The sequence below is a fragment of the Pogoniulus pusillus genome, chromosome 35, assembly GCF_015220805.1.
Source record: "Pogoniulus pusillus isolate bPogPus1 chromosome 35, bPogPus1.pri, whole genome shotgun sequence".
Taxonomy (NCBI): Eukaryota; Metazoa; Chordata; class Aves; order Piciformes; family Lybiidae; genus Pogoniulus; species Pogoniulus pusillus.
In genome coordinates, this window is record NC_087298.1 from 12,571,011 (window position 1) to 12,587,792 (window position 16,782).

At 53.8% G+C, this 16,782-nt stretch overlaps 2 protein-coding genes across 6 annotated transcripts in view; one reads left to right on the top strand and one right to left on the bottom strand.

The window, feature by feature from the left end:
• Nucleotides 1-1,873: 1,873 nt before the first annotated feature.
• On the bottom strand, nt 1,874-8,991 carry SPACA9 (sperm acrosome associated 9). 2 transcript variants are annotated; one of them, XM_064171564.1, is made up of 5 exons: nt 8,900-8,981; nt 7,570-7,724; nt 4,681-4,880; nt 3,275-3,422; nt 1,874-1,940 (listed from the first exon to the last, which is right to left on the bottom strand). In XM_064171564.1, the coding sequence occupies exons 2-5, from the start codon at nt 7,711-7,713 to the stop codon at nt 1,932-1,934; spliced, it is 501 nt and encodes a 166-aa protein (XP_064027634.1). In that variant the 5' UTR covers nt 7,714-7,724; nt 8,900-8,981; the 3' UTR covers nt 1,874-1,931. The 2 variants fall into 2 exon arrangements, with proteins under 2 accessions (XP_064027634.1, XP_064027635.1); XM_064171565.1 differs by having other exon boundaries at nt 1,874-3,422; nt 8,900-8,991.
• Nucleotides 8,992-9,366: 375 nt separating this feature from the next.
• Nucleotides 9,367-16,782, top strand: part of AK8 (adenylate kinase 8) — an 88,583-nt gene continuing 81,167 nt past the window's right edge. For 2 of the 4 annotated variants that reach the window (XM_064171551.1, XM_064171553.1), the window contains exons 1-2: nt 9,368-9,488; nt 11,352-11,436. In XM_064171551.1, coding sequence (XP_064027621.1) covers nt 9,411-9,488; nt 11,352-11,436 — 163 coding nt within the window. In that variant the 5' untranslated portion in view covers nt 9,368-9,410. Of the gene's footprint in view, nt 9,489-9,703; nt 10,184-11,351; nt 11,437-16,782 lie in introns of those variants that run through there. The other 2 variants (XM_064171552.1, XM_064171554.1) reach the window with 2 other exon arrangements.

Here is a 16,782-nt window from a genome sequence, read left to right on the forward strand (position 1 = left end):
GAACCTCCTGAGCTGTGAGCCGTGCCCCATCCTCAGCCTGGGAGCTGCTGGAACCAGGTCTGCAACACAGAGAACATTTAGACCTGGCTGCCCTGACTGTCTGCTATTTTGTTTTGACCAGAGCCTGGTCTGACCCTTAGCTGAGTCAAGGGCAGCAGAGAGGTCATTTCCAGCCTGCAGATGCCAGGATTCTGTTGAGATCTTCTAGGCTGGATGTCAGGAGGAAGTTGTTGGCAGAGAGAGTGGTTGGCATTGGAATGGGCTGCCCAGGGAGGTGGTGGAGTCTTTGTGCCTGGAGGTGTTGAAGCCAATCCTGGCTGGGGCACTTAGTGCCATGGTCTGGTTGGTCGGGCAGGGCTGGGTGCTAGGCTGGGCTGGCTGAGCTTGGAGCTCTCTACCAGCCTGGGTGATTCTATGATTCTCCCACCAGCCCACGTCTCTGCTTGCAGAGTTTCCTTCCTGGGCTGGCTGGCAGCTCTCTGGGTAAGTCAGCCTGCTGCCCTGCCTGCTTTCTCACTCTGTCACCTTGCAGTCTGCTGCTCACAGAGGCTAAAGTAAAACTTTAGTGCACTTTTGTGCTTGGCATTTACATCCTGTTTATGTAAATTCTTCAAACAGCTTGATTTGTAGCAGAGAAAAACAATTCATGCTGTATCTTTTTGTCTTTTGAAGTGTCCATCCACTCTGGAGGAGGAGAACTTGTATGGAAATTAAGTAATTTGTCTCAGTGGTATTTGGCTTTTTTTTTTTTCTTTCATGAGATTTCACTTTGCAGCTTTCCAAACAGGCTCTGGGCTCATGTCATTACCAAACCTCAGGCTGCAAGTTTTATGCATTCAGGTTTTCTGCTGCTCTCTCAAATTTTTGCCTGTGTAAGGCTGACTGAAAGGATAAAGTCAGGATTAGGAATGCATAGAATCAAGCAGGTTGGAAGAGAGCTCCAAGCTCATCCAGCCCAGCCTAGCACCCAGCTCTGGCTAAGCAACCAGACCATGGCACTGAGTGCCCCAGCCAGGCTTGGCTTCAACACCTCCAGGGACAGCAACTCCACCACCTCCCAGGGAATTAATAAGTTTTGAGAGCTGATTTTTGCTGCTCAGGTACAAAGGGGCAACCTTTCTGGTATCTGGAACAGCAGAGGTGGGGGACAGGGTTGGATGGGACTGTTCTGATAAGCAATTTGTGCTGTGAGAGCTACAAACTGCAAGGATAATTTTGGTTTCATCAATTTTGGTCTCCTCAGAGTCTGTCTGGTCACACTTAAACTATATGGCAGGGTGAGGAGAGTTGGAAACAAGATCTGGGGACAGTGTCCCTTGTGTCCCCACCACTTAGTCCATGTAGCCTGTACTTGTTCTCAAAAGCTTTCCAAGGCAGCAGCTGTCATGGCCACTTGTCCCTGCAGCACGAAACACAACAGGGCAGCTGCAAGCAGCTTTGGCTTTTCCTGCCTGGAGCTGCCTCTACAAGAGAGCTCCCAAGTAAAGCCTGAGAAGTGACAGCCACATTCTGCTGGCTCTGACCCCAGTAGTGCCTCAGAGTCTCTCTCTGTGTGACCCTGGCAAACTTTGTTGCCATTTTGAGTTCACCAAGGTTTAATTCAGCTGGGTCATGAGGCCTCCTAAAAATAGGCTTCTGCCCTAGCATGGTTGGGTGTGTGGCATTGCAGTAGCAGTGGAGAGGGGAAGGAGAGAGTGCAGGAGGAGGAGGAGGAGTACAAATGCTCCTGAAGATACTTGCCGTTTCCAGAGAGCCATCATTCCTTCCTGCTCTCCCTCCTCCAGTAACCCTCCCTCCTTTTTTCTGGCTGCTTGTTGCCAAAATCTGCTCATCTTAAGGCAAAAACCTCAACTTTAGCCAACCGAGCCAGGTGTGGAAGGGGAAATGGTTTATTTCAGGAGTGCCTTCCAGCAGGAAGCAAAGAACAGGAGCTAATTTGCCTGTGGGAGGGGAAAAGAGCAGTCAGAGAGAGGGAAGGGAGCACATTATCGAGGTCTTAAGGCTGCAGTTAACAGTGCTTGGATAAAAGCACCACCAGAAAATGTCTGTCAGCTCCAAGGGCTCTGCTTGACCCACCCTGGGCAGGCTGGGGAGAAAGCTGCTCCCAGCACTGGTGGAGAAGTCACTGCTGGAACTGGGAGGTGCTGCTCCCAAAGCAGTGTGAGACCCTTTCCCATGCCCTGTGCTTTTAACCAAGATCCCTGCAGGCCAGCAAGGCAGATTGCCAGCTGCAAGAAAGGAGAGCACAGGCATTTTAACCTGCAGTCTGGAAGGGAATTAGCTGCAAATGGCCACAGCCATCCCACCAAGGACATCTGCTGGAGATGCCTTTGTGAGCTTTGCAGAGCTCTGGGGCAGGCAGAGGTGGTTTGTTCAAGTCTGGATGTTGTCAGTAACCCAAACTCAGTACAAAGTGACGTTTGTTCTCCTTTCCATCTCCAGCTCTGACAGCAAAAGTATCAGAGAGGTGTGAGGGGAGGTGTTCTGGGACATGGGTACTGGTCGTGGTGGGAGAACCTGCAAGAAGGCTGCAGCAGAGCACAGCTGGTGCAGCTAAAGCATGCTGAGCTTTTCTGCAGCCCCTGGAAAGTGAGGAGGACATCATCAGTGTCCTGCAGGCTTTGACTTCATGGTCCAAATAACCAGGGGGTGAGGGAGCTTTAGGGACAAGTCTAAATCTCAAGCAGATGTCTGAATCCATAATGAGAAGCATCCTGCAGACATGCAGGTGCCTCACACCTCCAGCTCTGAGTGAGTGCTCCTCAGAAGGGACTCTGAGGTGTAAAACCCTCATTTCAGGTGTCTTGCCCCAGTTGCTCCTGACTGTTGCATGGTGGAAGGGACCAGCTGCAGTGCTACAGCTACCTGGGCTGGTAGGAGAGTTCCATCAGCAAGAAAGAGTTTGGATCTGCCAAGGCTGGCTTACAGAGCTAACTCTTCAGAAGGTAGACTTGGACAGGAAAGGTCTCTGCTATTCATTTCACTGTCTTCAATCAGCCACCTGAGGAAAGGTGGCAAGCAGGAGAGCTTGGGTGCTTTAAAAGGCATTTCTGCCTGGTGGCTTCCAGGGCCCTTTGCATTTCCCACTGTGATGGTCTGTGTTATGTAGCTGCTTCTTCTGGCCATGCTTACCCTCCTGCCCCTGGGCATTAGCTTTGTTACTAGATGAGGTCTGAGCTTCAAGGTGTGGAGAAGCTGGTGTCTGGGAAATGGCTGCCCTAGCTGGTGCCTCCTGGGCTGCCCTTTGCCCAGAGGCAGCACTTCCACCACTCACATTATTCAGCCTGTGCTGTGGCAGCTTCTCAGCGTGGGCTACCCACTCCTTCATGTAGTCCAGCACGATGGGGATGAGGCTCACCACACCTCCATAGTGATTCCTTGCTTCATTACAGCTCAGGTGGTTCACAACATCGTGGGGGTATCTGTGGGGCAGAAGAGGCAAACAAGGGTGGGTGCAAGCCCAAGCACAGCTCCAGGCTGGGTGGGGAATGGCTGAGAGCAGCCCTGAGGAACAGGACCTGGGAGGCTGGGGTGAGGAAAAGCTCCACAGGAGCCTGCAGTGTGAGTGCAGACCAGACACAACCCTGTGCTGGGCTGCAGCAAGAGCAGTGTGGGCACAGGGCAAGGGAGGGGATTCTGCCCCTTGGCTCTGCTCTCCTCACACCCCACCTGCAGTCCTCTGTGCATCTCTGCAGCCCCCAGCACAAGCAGGACATGGAAGTGTTGGAGCCAGTCCAGAGGAGGCCACCAAGATGCTGAGAGGGCTGCAGCAGCTCTGCTGTGAGCACAGGCTGAGAGAGTTGGGGCTGTGCAGCCTGGAGAAGAGAAGGCTTGTAGGAGACCTTGGAGTGGCCTTGCAGGATGTGAAAAGGGCTTCAGGAGGGCTGGGGAGGGACTATTGACAAGGTCTGGGAATGAGAGGAGGAGGAGGAATGGGTTTGAAGTGGCAGAGGGGAGACTGAAAGTGGATGTTAGGAAGAAGTTGTTTGCAGTGAGGGTGGTGAGACCCTGGCACAGGCTGCCCAGGGAGGTTGTGGAGCACAGAGTCACCCAGTGTGACACCTGGAGGTGCTCAAGGCCAGGCTGGATGAGTCCTTGAGCAACCTGTTTTAGTGGGAGGTGTCCCTGCCTATGGCAGGGGTTGGAATTGGCTGAGCTTTGAGGTCCCTTCCAACCTAAACCATTCTGTAAGTGGCCTGGGTGGTGGCAGCAATGTGGCACTGGTGAGCCCACAGTGCCACCCTGGCAGAAAGGGCAGGAAGGTGCAGCCAGGCAGTTCCCCAGAGCCAGAAGGCATGGAGAGAACTGCATCTGGAGAAACAAGTCCTGCCTGACACAGGACAGCCTGTCCTGACTGCTGGGATCCATCTGGAATTGCTCAGGAGTACAAAGACACTTGGCCCAGAGAAAACAGCTTCATGCAGAGCAGGGACAGGAGAAACGAGGAGTTAAATCTGCCTGAGTGTGCCAAGGTGCCTTCTGTGCCCTCCACCATGGAAAAGAACCACCAAGCAGCCCCCTTTGTGGGAAAGGAGGCTGGTGATGTTTTCCCAACAGCTGGAATAGTGAACTGGGCAGCACCTCAGGAAAGCCAGGAAGGTGCTGCAAGAGAGCTGATGGAGAGAGACTGTGGGCTGTGGCAGTCCTCCAAAGGCTCTAAGCTGCTGCAGGAGCCCTTACTTGGCCCGGATGGTGCTCAGGTCGTTGCTGTGGCTGAGGAGCAGCTTGCACCTCTCCAGGGCGTCCCCGGTGGTGGTACCAGAGCAGAGAGTCTCCAGCTTGTGGCAGAGGTTGCTCAGGTCGCTGCAGATGCTTAGGAACAAGGTGAGGATGCGCCTGTCTGTGGAGCTGTGGCAGTGATGGTCCATGTAGGTCTGTACCTGTGCGTGGGGAGAGAGGCAGTCACGCCTGGGAGACAGCAGAGACCTTGTGCTGCTGAGCTGGGGAGGGATGAGAAGCTGCTTCCTCTTGTGCCTCTGCAGGTGTGAGCCAGCAGGGGAACGGCAGCACTGTGGCAGGCAGAACGCTCCTAGAGCAGGTCGGAGGTGTTTGCTCATCATTCATCACGACTGAAGAGCACTGGGGTGAGGGAGCTGCTCAGCAGCACCCCAGGGAGCCTTCCTCCCCTCTTTGAAGGTGTAGGAGTAGCACAGCCACAAGCACAGCTCTGCTGGCAGCACTGCAGAAAGGGTTTGGTGTGAGGTGGTGGAGTCTCCATCTCCAGAGACATTCAAAACCTGCCTGGATGTGTTCCTGTGTGAGCTCCTTGGGGTAAGGCTGCCTTGGCAGGGGGGCTGGACTCAATCCCCAGAGGTCCCTTCCAACCCCTAATATTCTCTAGTTCTCTGATCAGTTTTCTGCTTGCTCTGAGCAGGGCACCCACTGCCATGGCTGATGAGGCAGAGCAGAGTGGGAGGTGAGGGCAGCAACCATACTGGGACTGGAAGATGTCCCTGCCCACGGTGGGGGGCTGGAACCAGATGATCTTTAAGGTCCTGCCTACGGCAGGGAGCTGAAACTGGATGATCTTTGAAGTCTCTTCCAACCTAAACCATTCTATGATTCTAAGGTCCCTTCCAAGCCAAACCTTCCAGGACTGCTCTGGAGCAGTGTTTGCCTCACTCCTCCTTTGTGGTTTTTCATTTGGCACCACTGGAGCTGCTGTCATTTGCAGATGTCCCTCCAGACTAAGCCCATTGCACCTAAACTCGTCCTTCCTAAGCTGTCCTAGCCAGGAGAGTCTCTGTTTGCCTGGAGCATTTTTGTTACTCAGAGTGCCTGGCAGGGCCTGACAAAATGTTATGCCAAGGAGCTGAGGATCTTCTCCCAGAAAATTAGAGGCACTTCAGCCAGGAATGGGTGGAATATAAACCCCTGAGCTGTGGCTGGCACCCTCAGTGCTGCCTGTAAGACCTGAAGACAGGAACAAAGCAGCTGTTCCAGCAGGAAAGCCTCACTCTGTGCCTGGACAAATTCTCAGCTGGTTTGCAAAGGAAGATAAAAGATGGCCCCAAAGGGTCCATTTTCACTGCAGCTTCCTCCTTCCTGCTGCTCTCTGAGCCTGGAGCCCTTATGAGTGGCAGGGTTGTTTATTGCTGCTGTGAGCAGAAACAGGCCTGAAGAGAGCAGCATTTCAGCCTGCATGGTCACCAGTGGGACAGCAGCACTGCTGCTGGCCACATCAACCACAAAGTTCATGCACCCACAGGACTGGGATGGGGACCAGGGCTAAAGGAAGGAAGCTTGCAGTAGCCACCTGGTGATGAGCAGTTGAGCTGCAGCCAGCAGAGCTCAAGGGCAGACCCTGCACTGGGCAAGGCCATGGCCACAGACAGGGACTCGTGGGGGGGCTGAGTACTGGACCAGGCTGCCCAGGGATGTGGCTGAGGCCTCATCTCTGGAGACACTCAAGGTCAGCCTTGATGTGGTCTCAGCAGCCTGAGCTAGTTGGAGGTGTCCCTGTTCAGTGCAGGCAGCATGGACAAGATGACCTTTGAAGGGGACACCTCCCACCAGCCCAGGTGGCTCACAGCCTCACCCAGCCTGGCCTTGAACACCTCCAGGGAAGGAGCATCCCCAGCCTCCCTGGGCAACTTCTTCCAGTGTCTCACCACCCTCACTGGAAAGAATTTCTTCCCAACCTCCAGTCTAAATCTGCCTTCCAGAGGCTTCAATCCATTCCCTCACGTCACTGCTGGAGGTGTTGCCTCTGTGGCTGCTGCCAAGAAGCAGAGCCCAAGTTTGCTCAGTACCACTGAAACATTGGCACTTTTGCATGTGCCAGGAAGAAATGGTCCAGTGCAACAGCTGCCATGGTCCTCTTGGGTGTTAGGAGCAAAGCTCCTCTCTCAGAGACAGTCAGCCCCTAGAAAAGAAGCAGCTCACTCCCGTCCTAATCCTACTAGCAGCTTGCTTTTCACCCTGGCTTTGGCACCCTCCTGGGCTTTGTGCCTGGCTTCTGCTCACTCATACCCACAGTTCTAATTTGATTTAGATTTCCCCCTCTGCCTGCAGGTGGTCTAAGTTCCTCACACTACTCCAAACATCCCATGTTATAAAAATTCCAAGACAATTCACTTAGCAGCCCAGAAAGCCCCAGGCCCGCTGGGGAGGCTGAGCCCTCAATCCATCATCCTCCCTCTGCTGTAACACAGCCATTATTTTTAATAAGCACTATAGAAAGATACAGCAGCAGCAATACCAGGGGGAAGAGGCAAGCATGCTGGTTACTACCAGTTAAGGATTACAGATTCCATGTGTGGCTGGGGAAGGAGGCTTGGTTTGATTGTTTTCTTGTAGCCTCTATTTCTGCCTACGCCACAGCAGCTCAAACTCAGGGTGTTCAAGTGCTGCTCAGCCATCAAAGTCCTTCTCTGGCCTAACACAAAGGCATTTCCGCCCCCCCCCCGCGCTTAATCTGCCACTTAGTTTGCAGAGTTAAATGTTACCAGAGAGGTTTTTTATTGTGCATCTTCCCTCGCTCATCCCAGAGCTCGACTCGAGTGTGCAGCAGCACCGCCTCAGTCCCTCTTCTCCCCAGCAGAGGACTTCGTGCTGAAGAGTTTGTACCTGGCTGATGCTTGCCACAGGTCTGATCGTGTCATGTGCAGCCTCTCGGGTGTGTTGCAGGGCTCCAATGAACGTGAACTGCTGCTGCAGGAAGAGTTTGTACTTCTGCTCGACGTTTCTTAGAGCTTCCTTCACCTCGTTCATTTTATTTCCTCCTGGATTTGGGGAGAGGAGAGGAGGGAAGCTGCTTTTGAGCAACGATGCAATCGTACAGAGCTCTGCCTTCCCACCCGAGCTGAAATCGTGGAGGTTAGTGGAAAACTTTTAGACAGAGAAAGAAAAAGAAAGAAAGGAAAACCCTAAACAAACTCTGTTGTGTCAAAGCTCTGCAGTCCCAGAGCCCCAGGCAGTAAGTCAATGAGGTAGTAATGATGCTGCAAAAAGAGGCAGAGGACCCAGAGGGGCTCACTGACAATCAGCCACCATAAACCCAAGTGGGTCTATTGTAAGCATAATGGGGCAATGCATCAAACCGGCTGCTGCGGAGGGGCCGGGGGAGGCAGTGCCTGCTCTTCTGCTTCTAGAGCTATTGCCCAAGTGGCTTAAACACTCACATTAAATCCAGCCAGCTTGGCAGGCAGCCCTGCGGGCGTTAAGAACAGTGTGACCTGCAGGTCGAGGAAGGAGCACTTGTCCCTCTGTTCTGCCCTACTGAGGCAGTATGTAGAGTGCTGGGTCCAGTTCTGGGCTCCCCAGTACAAAGAGAGGAAGGGAACTACTGGAGAGAGTCCAGAGGAGGTTACAAAGCTGCTGAGGGGCCTGGAGCAGCTCCGTGAGGAGCAAAGGCTGAGCCCTGGGGCTGAGAGCCTGCAGAAGAGCAGCCCCAGAGGGGAGCTGAGCAGTGCTCAGCAAGAGCTAAAGGATGGGGGGCAAGAGGATGGGACCAGACTCTGCTCAGTGGTGCCCAGGGACAGGATAAGGGACAATGGGCACAAAGTGGAACCCAGAAGGCTCCATCTGAACAGGATAAACTTGTTTGGCGTGAGGGTGCTGGAGGCCTGGAGCAGGCTGCCCAGAGAGGTTGTGGAATCTCCTTGTCTGGAGAGCTTCCAGCCCCAGCTGGACACTGTGACCCTGGGCAAGCCGCTGCTGGTTACCCTGCTCTGGCCGGGACCTTGCGGCTGGAGGATCTTTAGAGGTCCCTTCCAACCTCCCCAGTGCTGAGGTTCTGCATCAGGGCGGAGCAGGGGAAGCTGCTGCCGCAGGGGGGTCGCTTGTCCCGCTCCGGTAGCCTCCCGTCCCGCGCGGCCCTCCCTCGCCCTCTCCCACTCCCCCCAAGCAGTGTTTCCCAGCCCGCCCCAGGGAGCTCTCTCGGCTCCCCAGTCCCTACCGGCCGCGTAGCCCGGCGGATGCGCAGGGGCGGCGGCAGCAGCCGGCAGAGGGGCCGGTGCGGGCGGCGGCAGCGGCAGCGGCCGGCAGAGGGGCCGGTGCGGGCGGCGGCAGCGGCAGGGGCCGGCGGAGGGGCCGGTGCGGGCAGCAGCGGCCGGCAGAGGGGCCGGTGCGGGCGGCGGCGGCGGCGGCCGGCAGAGGGGCCGGTGCGGGCGGCGGCGGCAGCGGCCGGCAGAGGGGCCGGTGCGGGCGGCAGCGGCCGGCGGAGGGGCCGGTGCGGGCGGTAGCAGCGGGCGGCAGCAGCAGCCGGCAGAGGGGCCGGTGCGGGCGGCGGCGGCTCCCCGGGGACTGCCGGTAGGACGCCGCCGTCTCCTTGGCAACGGCGCGGGCGTCGCTGCTCGATGACGTCACCCCGCGGTCCGTCCGGCGCCTGTGGCGCACTGGCGGCGGGGCGGGGCCCGGCGCTACGTGATTGCGTCATCCCTAGCAACGCGTCCCCGCTGGCTGCCGCCATGGACGCCCCCGCCCGGCCGCCGCCGCCGCCGCTGGGCTCCTACGCGGAGGAGCAGGAGGTGTTCCAGCTCCTGCAGGTGAACGAGCCGCTCCTGCCCCGGGGTCCGTCCCCACCGCCTCCTCCGGGGCGCGGGGGGACGCGGCGGGGCACTGAGGGGCACGGCGAGCGTCGTCCCAGCTCCGTTGCGGGGAGTCCGCTTTGCTCCCGGCACCTAACCCGCGGCGCTGCCCGCGGGGAAACCCCAACCAGGAGCAGGGTAGGGCCTGGGAGGAGAGAGCAGTACCGCGGTCACTTATCCCGGCGGCCGCGGCCGGGCTCAGCTGGCCAGGCGGGGGCGGCCGGCGCCGCGGGAGGGAAGGCACCGGCGAAGCCCTCTCCGACTTCGTTAACTTCTTCCCACAAGGGCCTGGCAGTCAGCGCTGCTCACACAGGGCAGTCTGTGCGAGACAGCGGCCGGCTGTGGGGGAAAGGCGCATGCAAGAACGGTTCGGGAAGGGAAAGGCTTGGCAGGACAGGGGCGAGGAGAGGGAAGAAGAGGAGAAGGAGGCTGCGGTAACAGATGAAGCTCAGGGATAAGCCGCGGTGAAGGATTTTGCCCTTCCAGAGGCACAGCTGATGAGGCGACCGCCGCCTTTCGGCCCCTTAACCGGCGCCATCCGGTTCAAACCGTTGCTGCCGCTGCTGCCGGGGCCGTTCGGCGGAGCTGAGGGCCACGAACGCTGCCGGCTCCGCCTCTGGCCCTAGCAGGGCTGGGGCCTGCCTGTACGGAAGGTAGGTTTGGCTCTGTGAGCTTGGGACAAGCTCTTCTGTGCAGGTTTGTGGCAGGGCCTGAGCGTTCTGCTGCTGTTCTGGCAGCTTGTCAGAGACTCCCCTTGCGGGCCAGCTCCTGGTCCTGTAAAGCCTTTGCCACGGGAGGACACTCAGGTGATTGTTTCTTGCTCTTTCTCGTTTGTTTGGACGGATTTTAACAGTTCTTTTAGTCTATTTTGGGTATTTTGGTTAGGTTTTTTTCCCCCTGTCACTTCAGGACCATTTGCCATGACCACTGTGGCGTAACACTTGTGGGGCTTTAACACCAAGCCTTCAACACCAAGCCTTTGACAAGGCTGTGTTTTGCAAGCCACAAGACACTGAATTCAGCTGCAGAACCTCCTCACATTGCAGAAAACACTGCCAGGGTCTGCTCAGAATCTTGCTTTTGTGCTTCAGTTTCATTCTAGCAACATAATGCCACAAACACATTGCAGCTTGACAGCCTTGTCCTATACATAAACACCTGCAAAGCCCAAAGTGTGAAATGTAAAAGGAGACCCAAACCCTGAACCTCCCCCAGAAATTAACTGGAGTTACATTGAGATAAGAGAGCTGAGGAAAATGAATCAATCAATAAAGCAAACAGATTGTATTCTGATTGGCATCTTTCTGGCCGTGCTTTCTGTCAGGCTTCCAGCATTTCAGATAGGTTTCATAGTCTCATTGGAGCCTGTTAATGGGTCCTTAAGCAATAAAGCAGCTTGTAGTGATAGGACAAGAGGGAATGGATTGAAGCTTCAGGAGGGCAGATTTAGACTGGAGATTTGGAGGCAGTAAGGGTGGGGAGATGCTGGAAAAGGCTGCCCAGGGAGGCTGGGGATGCTGCCTCCCTGGAGGAGTTCAAGGCCAGGCTGAGTGAGACTTTGAGCCACCTGTGCTGGTGGGAGGTGTCCCTGCCCTGGAGGTATTCAAGACCAGGCTGGATGAGACCTTGAGCCACCTGTGCTGGTGGGAGGTGTCCCTGCCCGTGGCAGGGATCTGGAACTGGATGAGCTTTAAGATCCCTTCCAAGCCAACCCATTCTATGAATGCATAAACTCTTGCAGACCCTCCTAGCGCTGCTGTAAGCCCCCAGCCTGTCACACCTGCCTGCCTGCCACGTTGACTCTCTCCTGTTGATTTTCAGAACATGCTTGAAGAACTCTTGATTCATGAGCCAGAGGATCCCATTCAGTTTATGATCGACCATTTAAAGCAGAACAATGATGATGGTAAGTGCAAGTGGAGACACCACAAATAGGTCCACTCCTTATTTGTAAGCAGCTGTGCTTTGCTTGGCAGAGGATGGATAAAACTTTTCTGGCTCTGTCCTGAGAGGGGGGGAGGGAGAAAAAAGGAAAGAAAAAGGTGAACATTTTGGAATAGTTATAGGTAAGCTGCTTTTAATTTTTTTTTTAGTGGGTAATCTAATCAAAAATGCACTTTAACAGTTATAACAATGCAACCCTCTAAGGGAATAACAAAGAGTTCTAGTGTATCAATTATTAATGCCTTCTGTGCCCCATCTGATATTTCCTGTTGTCTTTAAGCTTGCTAATTACTCCTTTTGTCAGGTGTAAATTTGCTTTCCTATTCTACCTGGGCTGGCAGATTCTCTGCTGCTTTTTTTTTTCCCCTGATTAGTTAGTTGCTGCTGCTAATGAGTTCCACTGCTCAGTGGCACCTCAGCTAAGGAGCACTGAGCACGTCTGCAAACTTGGGCAGTGGAATAGGATGCCTCTATTCTGTGCAAGGAAAGCAAAGCAGTGGAGACTCAGTCAAATGATTTGATTTACAAACTGTTCACCCTTAGGCAGATTGCATTTGGATGTGCAGGATGGGGCTGTGGGTTTCGTTCTGCAGGAGCTGTCAAGGGAGAGCTGGTGTCAAGTTGCTGTGATGTGTCTTTAAAATCACAGTGAACCGTTATTGTAGAGTGGCTTAGTTTGGGAGAGACGTCAGAGTTCATCTACTCCAACCTCCCCACCACAGGCAGGGACCAGTCTCAACTAGACTCAGCTGCTCAAGGACTCATCCAACCTGGTCTTCAACACCCCCCGGGCAGGAAGGAGGCAGCCACAGCCTGCCTGGGCAGCTTGTTCCAGAATCTCACCACCTTCACAATGAACAACTTCTTCCTCAGCTCCACTCTAACCCTGCTCTGCCTCACCTCCAAACCATTCCCCCTGGGCCTGTCTCTAGACACCTTCAGCAGAGTACTCTGCAGCCTTTCTGCAGGATCCCTTCAGGCACTGGCAGCAGCTCTGAGGTCCCCCTGGAGTCTTCTCTCCTCTAGGCTGCACACCTCCAGCTCCCTCAGCCTGTCCTCACAGCAAAGCTGCTCCAGCCCTTGGATCATCTTTGTGACTCTCCTCTGGATTGACTCCAGCAGCTCTGTGTCCTTCTTATGTCGAGGACAGCAGAACTGGAGGCAGTATTGGAGGTGAGGTCTCAGCAGAGCAGAGCAAAGAGGCAGAATTCTCTCTCTCGCCCTGCTGCCCACACTCCTCTTGATGCATCTCAGCACAGAGCTGCCTTCTGGGCTGCTTGAGGGCATTGCTGGCATCACTAAAATCACTGTGAGCTTGGTGGTGGTGATCAGATGGAGCTTGCTTGAGATGCTGCTAAACAGCACCACAAAATAAACCTTACAAATCGTGCCCAGCCTTTTCTGATGCAGGCATGAGAGGAATCAGTTTCATAAACCCACAGAAAACCTGCAGAGGAATTTCCTGCAGTTAGAATGCTGAGAAAAGCTCTTTGCATGGAGCTAGCATTTGTCCTTCAGCCTCAGAGCAGAGCCTGAACAGAATTAGGCAGGTTTCCATTTCATGACTTCAGTACTTAGAGGCTAAAGATAGAACTACAGCAGTTATTTGTCGAAGGGAAAATGCTGCCTTCTTTTGGCCTGGGAAACAAACAACCCCTAAACCTACTAAGAAAGGAAAGGAACTCCAATTGCAGTGACAACCTAAATGGTTTAAGAAGAATTTCCATGGAAAAATAAAGAGGGATCTGTAGCAGAGTTCATTTTTACTTAGTGACCAAGATGCTGACTACTTAGAAGGGGAAAAAACACCCCAAACCCTACTAGAACCATCAGGAAAGTGATGGAAGTTCATGATCTTGCCTTGCTTGACAGTTTTAGTCCCAGAGGAAGTTTCAAAGAGGGCTGTGTGGAAGAGCAGCCTTGCTCTAACCCAGGTGGGAAGTTAGAGAAAGCTTTTTCATTACCAGTAGGGGCCAAAGTACTCCCAGAAATACAAACACATCCAGTGGTGATCAGAGCTTAGAACTGCCCTGAAAGTCTTGTGGGTTGCAGGTGGGGCCAAGTGTGCAGAGCCTTGAGCACAAACCTTTGTGCTTTCACATGGTTCCTTCTACCTGAAGAGCCAGATGAGGCCTGATGGTTCTTTCATGTACAAAGATGCTGCTTTCCTATGCTGCATCCTAGTTTGTGCTGATAAAGAGAAGCTTTTCAGGATCCAAGTGGCCTGTCTCTGAGCTCTGCCTTTGCCATCAAACCCTTGCAGAGGTTTTCTGGAGTTCTACAAGAATATGGAATCCTTGAGGTTGGAAAAGAACTTTGAGTCCAGTGGTAACCCAACATGTACCTTAGTTAGCAGAGGTCATCTGTGGTGGTGACAGCAAAGCTTGGTGAGGGGTCTGGAGAACAGGGCTGGGGAGGGGCAGCTGAGGGAGCTGGGGGTGTTCAGTCTGGAGAGGAGAAGGCTGAGGGCAGAGCTCATTACTCTCTGCAGCTCCCTGAGATGAGGTTGGAATGAGGCGGAGTTGGTTTCTTCTCTCTAGTATCAGGTGATAGAAGGAGAGGAAATGCCCTGAAATTATGCCAGGGGAGGGTTAGGTTGGAGATGAAGAAAAATTCTTTGCTGCAAGAATGGACAGGGATTGGCAGAGGCTGCCCAGGGAGGTGGTGGAGTCCCCATCCCTGGGGGTGTTCAAGAAACCTGTGGCCATTACACTTGGGGACATGGCTTAGTGGCCATGGGGGTGTTGGGTTGATGGTTGAACTCTATGATCTTAGAGGTATCTTCCAACCAAAACAATTAAGTGATTCTGTATCATCTGGATATGACACCTGGGGACATGGTTTAAGGGCTGTGGTGGTTTTAGGTTGATGGTTGATGCTCAGGCAGTGGGGTTGGACTCGATGATCTCTTTGGGTCCCTTCCAAACCTGACATTCTATGATCCTGTTGGACTACATCATCATAGAGGTCTTTTCCAACCAAAACAATTCAGTGATTCTCTATCCTCTGGACATGCAGGGACACCTCCCACAAGAACAAGGTGCTCAAGGCCTCATCCAACCTGGTCCTGAACACCTGCAGGGAGGTTGTGGAGCACAGAAGCACCCAACGTGATCTTTGATCACGTTGGGTGCTTCTGTGCTCCACAACCTCCCTGGGCAACCTGTGCCAGTGTCTCAGCACCCTCAACCTGTGCCAGTGTCTCACCACCCTCAACCTGTGCCAGTGTCTCACCACCCTCACTGTCAAGAACTCTTTCCTAACATCCACTTTGAACCATCTAGGTTGGACTGAATCATCTCGGAGATCTTTTCCAACCCAAACAGTTCTGTGACTTTATGATCTCACTGTGGAACAAAATAGGATTCCTTACCAGAGGAAAAGACACTTTCTCCATTTTCCTGACCCCATTTAGCTGCTTCTTCAGCCCCCCCCAACCCCTGAACCCTGCCTGCTGACTGCTGGCAGCAGGTTAACCATTACACGCGGCCGTGCCCTGCTTGCGCCCTGGTGTCGTATGTTTGGGGAGAACTCTTTAGGTGACTTCTTCTGAGTGTGCAAATGAGCAAAGCAGTGAATTAGGCTGCCCCATCTGCTGCCAGCCACTAAGCAGAGAGAAAAGCAGATTTAGTACAAAGTGAGCATTTACAGTAGCCCTGGGCAATATTAAAGCACGAAGCTGCTGTATAGAATGGGCTGTTGCGTTTCTTTATCAAACGTTTGTCCAAGAAAGCTGTGTATTAAAGCTTCAATACCTAAGGGTTTTTCTTGTGAATTTTAAATCATGCTCCTAGTTAAACCTCAAAAGGATCTGTGGATGGAAAGGTTTTTTGATTTTCTTTGAAGTGGTTTGAAGAAGTTGATTAGTGTTGGCACCCCAGCACTCTTCTTATGACGCTGGTTATAAATAATTCCTGAGGACCAGGCTGCAGTTTCAAGGTGTTAGCTTAAAAAAAAAAAAAGAAATAGAAGAAGAAGAAAACCCAAACAGCCACCCTAGGATTTAATAATCACATTACAGCTGAAAGAAAAGAGCTGCTAAACCCAGCTGATGTATCCTTTTAAAGTGGTTTTCCTACATTGTGTACTTGTTCTGTTGCGCTTGCAGGAACCAATAAAGTTGGGGTGGGGGAGGGAGGTCTCTTCCAACCTGGTTGGTTCTATACTTCTGTGATTCTATGCTTAAAGCTTCCAAGTCAGGCAACTTTGTCCAGAGGAAGCTGTAATTTGGGTTTCATGTGTGCTTTCAAAATTGCACCTGCCCAGTGTGTGTAAAGCTTCATTGTTCTTCTGCCCCTGTGCTCAGCACTGCTCAGGCCACACCTTGAGTGCTGTGTCCAGTGCTGGGCTCCTCAAGTCAAGAGAGATGTTGCAGTACTGGAAGGTGTCCAGAGGAGGGCGCCAAAGCTGGGGAGGGGCCTGGAGCAGAGCCCTGTGAGGAGAGGCTGAGGGAGCTGGGGGTGTGCAGCCTGCAGCAGAGGAGGCTCAGGGCAGAGCTCATTGCTGCCTGCAGGGAGGCTGTAGCCAGGTGGGGTTGGGCTCTGCTGCCAGGCAGCCAGAGACAGAAGAAGAGGACACAGCCTCAAGCTGTGCCAGGGCAGGTCCAGGCTGGATGTTAGGAGGAAGTTCCTGGCAGAGAGAGTGATTGGCATTGGAATGGGCTGCCCAGGGAGGTGGTGGAGTCTTTGTGGCTGGAGGTGTTGAAGCCAAGCCTGGCTGGGGCACTTAGTGCCATGGTCTGGTTGATTGGGCAGGGCTGGGTGCTAGGTTGTGCTGGATGAGCTTGGAAGTCTCTTCCAGCCTGGAGTAGTGTGGCCAGCAGGGCAAGGGAGAGGATTCTGCCCCTTGGCTCTGCTCTCCTCAGACCCCACCTGCAGTCCTGTGTGCAGTTCTGGAGCCCCCAGCACAAGCAGGACAAGGAAGTGTTGGAGTCAGTCCAGAGGAGGCCACCAAGATACTCAGAGGGCTGCAGCAGCTCTGCCCTGAGGACAGGCTGAGAGAGTTGGAGCTGTGCAGCCTGGAGAAGAGAAGGCTTGGAGGAGACCTTGGAATTGCCTTCCAGGATCTGAAGGGGACTACAGGACAGCTGGGAAGGGACTATTGACAAGGTCTGGGAATGATAGGAGGAAGAGGAATGGGTTTGAAATTGCAGAGGGGAGATTGAAAGTGGGTGTTAGGAAGAAGTTCTTTGCAATGAAGGTGGTGAGACACTGGCACAGGTTGCCCAGGGAGGTTGTGGAGCACAGGATCACAGAATGGAACTGGCTGAGCTTTGGGGTCCCTTCCAACCTAAACCATTCTGTGATTC

Coding starts and splice junctions, on each gene's coding strand:
- SPACA9 (XM_064171565.1), bottom strand. CDS start 7,713: ATGAACGAGGTGAAGGAAGCTCTAAGAAACGTCGAGCAGAAGTACAAA. Junction 4,881..7,569: donor CTGTGGCAAGCATCAGCCAG/GTACAAACTCTT, acceptor CCCCACGCACAG/GTACAGACCTACATGGACCA. Junction 3,423..4,680: donor CTGAGCACCATCCGGGCCAA/GTAAGGGCTCCT, acceptor TCTGCCCCACAG/ATACCCCCACGATGTTGTGA.